The sequence below is a fragment of the Bison bison genome, unplaced genomic scaffold (genome assembly GCF_000754665.1).
Source record: "Bison bison bison isolate TAMUID 2011002044 unplaced genomic scaffold, Bison_UMD1.0 scf7180017853454, whole genome shotgun sequence".
In the NCBI taxonomy this organism is placed as follows: Eukaryota; Metazoa; Chordata; class Mammalia; order Artiodactyla; family Bovidae; genus Bison; species Bison bison.
In genome coordinates, this window is record NW_011484027.1 from 31,562 (window position 1) to 35,360 (window position 3,799).

Sequence of the window (3,799 nt, forward strand, 5' to 3'; positions counted from 1 at the left end):
CCTCAGTCTTGTCTCTGCCCCGAGGGTGTGGCACCCCGGGACCCCGTCTCTCCTCTCCACTTGCCCTACCCTGGGCCCTGCACCCACTCTCCTCCTCAGAGCCCACAGGGGCTCCCGCGTATGGGCCCTGGGGGGGCAAGTCCCCAGCCCCTGGCGGGCAGGGAGGGCAGGTTCACTGTAGGGGGCCCCGGTCAGGCGCGCGGGGACCTGTGGGCTGAGCGAGCTGCCCTCTCACCTGGTCTCTCGGTTTCCTCTCTCCCCCTGACGCCACCCTGCTGACCAGAGGAGAAGCCGAGACCCAGGTGAGTGCAGGGCTGGGCCGGGCGAGGGGGGCCTGTGAGGCCTGGCACTCAGACGGGGCCCGGTCCCGCGAGAGAGGCCGTGAAGCTCGTTAGGCCCTGGGGACCCAAACCCTCGAGGGGCCACAGCCACTCGTTTGCTCCTAAATTCGGGGTCCTGGATTCAGGGTGAGGCTCGCCCAGGGAACGGGGTCTCAGGGCAGCTGGTGCACTCCTCCGGGGCAGGCTTCACCCTGGGGATGGTAGGGATGGACTCTGGAGGTCCAGTCCATGCCCGGACCATGCAGACTAGAAAGGATGGCTTCCTGCAGGAGGAGGCCCTGGGCGAAGGAAGAGAGGGGGCAGGAAGTCCGGGGAGTTGGGCACAGAGAGGGAGGCCCCGTGGAGCCCCTGTGGCCCTTTCCGGTGCCCACCCTCCTGGCCACACTGCCCCCCGCATCTCCCGGGGCCCTCGATGTGAGCGGTGGGGTGCTGGCAGGGAGGCTCTCGGCCTTGAAACCTGCCTGGGAACAAAGCCTTGACCGGAGCCCCAATCCTCCCCTTCGTGGGGACCTTGAGCCCCCGGGGGAAGCTTCGACCTCGTTCAAAGAGGCTTTCTCTCGCTCATTTGTCTCGCGTGCTAGTGGTTCAGAGGTTTCTTGTTTTAATCTGGCGTTCCTGATTTTCTGTTTCTGATAAGTACATGTGAGCCCACGGCCCTCTGTACGTGCTTCACCCCCCGTCCTCGGGGGACACGCGCCTCCCCTGCTCTGCAGGGGAAGGCGTGTCAGCGCCTCTGAGCGCAGGCCAAGTGCTCGCTCCCACTTAGGGGAGCCCTGCGGACTCTCCACAGAGGACTGGAAATATGTGAATGTGTAGCCAGCCCATTTCCATCCGTTACACTTTATTTTTCAGCAATTTTAAAGAAAGCTGCCGGGTCACAAGATATTTTCTAGTTTTAAAAAAATGTTTGTGTTTTCATTATGAAAATAAAACACCTCATTAAGGAAAATTTGGAAAATACGTAAAAGTCCAGTGAAAAAAAAAATCATCTATAACTCTCCTACCCCGCCAGCCAGACTGCGGAAAAGAGGAGAAAGAAATAAAAAGGCTTATTTCTTCGTACTCTTTTTCCATGCATAGGACTCGGAAAAAAGGATTGAAACTCTGAGCTGTTTTTCAAACATCGTCTTGTCTATACAGACTTGAATTCTGCTTTTCTAAAATACAGCGCTGTTCCTAAGTATTTTTCCGTGTTTTTACATAGTCTTCTTAAATATTTTGAATGGCCACATAATATTCCATCAATTGGACAAACCATAATTTTCCTAACCATTCCTCTATTGCAGGATATTAAGGCTTTCCCCAATATTTTACTATCATAAATAACGCTGGGTGGAAAGCATTTTCTGTCTTTCGGGTTATTTCCCTAGGCCGCATTCCCAGAATGGAATTACTGGGTCAAAGAGTAGGAACGTTCTTAAGGCTTTTGATGTCCTCTGCCAAAAGGCTTCCACGAGGGCGGCCAGCGCGGTCTCCACACCGCATGCCCGGGCCCGCGACGTGCCTGCACACGGAGCCTCTGACGGGTGGATGAGAAACGGCCTCTCTGGCTTGTTTTCGTTCACATTCCTTTGATGGCTCGGGAGCCTCTCCCACGTGTGTTGACTGGTGGTCTTTCTTCTCGGGGAGCTGCTAGCGTTCACCCTCTGCCCATTTATCTAACGGCGGGGGCGTCTCTATGTTTTCTTAATCATCGGTTTGCATAAGGATATAAGTCTTCTCTGTATTTGCTGAAAATATTTTTCTAGTCTGGTTTTCCCCCCCTTCCACGCTGTGCCTTTTTCCATAAGTTTTTCATTTGTATGGACTCCTCTGGCCATCTTTGCCTGAGTGGGACCTTGTGAGCTCAGAAAATCGCTTCCCTCGCCAGCATGCCGATCCACGTTCAGTCCCACTCTCTTCTTTTTTGAAGAAGCTCTTGTTTCTCTTGTGGATTTAACTCTTTGCTCAGTCTGAGATGTATGGGGGGAGAGGGAGGGCCATGGCCGTCCCGGCCGGAGGGATTCGAGAGGGATCTCATTTCTCCTCCGCACGGTGTGCGTTCTGCCCAGCACTCCCTCCTCTGGGTCCCCAGAAAGAGAGGTCAAAGAGTGACCAGAGAAACGCAAAGGGTCAGCCGAGATGGCCGTTCCTGACCACAGAGGCCAAAGACCCGGGAACGGTCTACGGTGGCCGCCTTGCCTTCTTTTGTTTGAGAAAGAGAGCAAGGGTGAGCAGGGCTGAAACAGCCCTTGAGAGGCCCAGGAGTGGGCAAGACAGAAGGACACCAAGAGGCTGTAAACTTCTAGAAGGGTCAAGCCACTCTGGGGACTGTGGGCTATATAGTTGATAAGAACAAGGTCAGGCCATATGCCCTCAACTGGGTGCCAGGATGAAGGGCAGGAGGGCCAGCCTGGGGCCAGGCCAGGTTGGGTCTAGTCAACCGTCATGGTGGGGACCTGCTCACTGTACTCATGAGCCCCTCTCTCTTCTTCAGACTCACTGCTCCTAAGATCCCGGAAGGGGAGAAAGTCGACTTCGATGTAAGTTTACGGGACCCAGGTTTACACAGTCTCCCCAGAACCCCAGCCTTCAGCTCCAGGCTAAGCCCGAGAAGGTCACATCCTCTAGAGCAGCCAGAACTGGGGCTTCCTAGTTCCACGCAATCCTGCTGTGATTCATTCCCGGATCAGAGGGAACTCGTCTGGGAATAACACCTTTCTTCCTTCCTCCCCACTCATCCATCTCCCCATGTCCCCATCTCTCCCCATCCATCCAATCACCCACCCAACTATCCATCATCGATCTGTGCCTCCTCCCATCTGTCCATCCACTCATCCATCCACTCCCATCTACTCGCTCATCATCCCCCACTCACTGTTACACCCATTCACCCACCCCTCCATCTATGTATCCATCAGACTGCCTCGTTCCCCAATTTCCTCTCTGTCCAACCCACCCAGGCATCTCTGGGCTTAACAATGAGGCCAAGTCAGAGGTAGTCCATAGGGGTGCTCACTGACCTCAGGGCTCTGCATGGCCTGGACTCAGCCACAAGGAGGGTACCACTCTGACCCCGTGGCTGAGGGAGCAGGCAGCCCAAAGTTCGAGAGGAGGGCGGGTGTGATGGGCCTGTCCCCACAGGACATCCAGAAGAAGCGCCAGAACAAAGACCTCATGGAGCTCCAGGCTCTCATCGACAGCCACTTTGAGGCTCGGAAGAAGGAGGAGGAGGAGCTGGTTGCCCTCAAGGAGAGAATCGTGAGTCCAGTCCTGCAGAGTCCAGTCCTGTGCCCTGGGCGGAGGGTAGGCTGGTGGATGTGGCCGGGGGTCCAGGGGAGGGCCAGGCCAGGCTGACCCGCTCCCCTCTGGCCTCAGGAGAAACGCCGAGCAGAGAGAGCCGAGCAGCAGAGGATCCGGGCGGAGAAGGAGCGGGAACGCCAGAACAGACTGGCGGTGAGGCAGCCCCCCGCCCAGCC

General features: G+C 56.2%; 1 protein-coding gene across 1 annotated transcript in view; it reads left to right on the forward strand.

Annotated features, from left to right (window-relative positions):
• The window catches only part of LOC104999184 (troponin T, fast skeletal muscle-like), a 16,338-nt gene that overhangs the window by 8,388 nt on the left and 4,151 nt on the right, over positions 1-3,799 (forward strand). The window contains exons 9-12 of the mRNA XM_010854696.1: positions 284-302; positions 2,818-2,863; positions 3,465-3,581; positions 3,699-3,776. Of these exons, the coding sequence (XP_010852998.1) occupies positions 284-302; positions 2,818-2,863; positions 3,465-3,581; positions 3,699-3,776 (260 nt within the window). The remainder of the gene's footprint in view (positions 1-283; positions 303-2,817; positions 2,864-3,464; positions 3,582-3,698; positions 3,777-3,799) is intronic.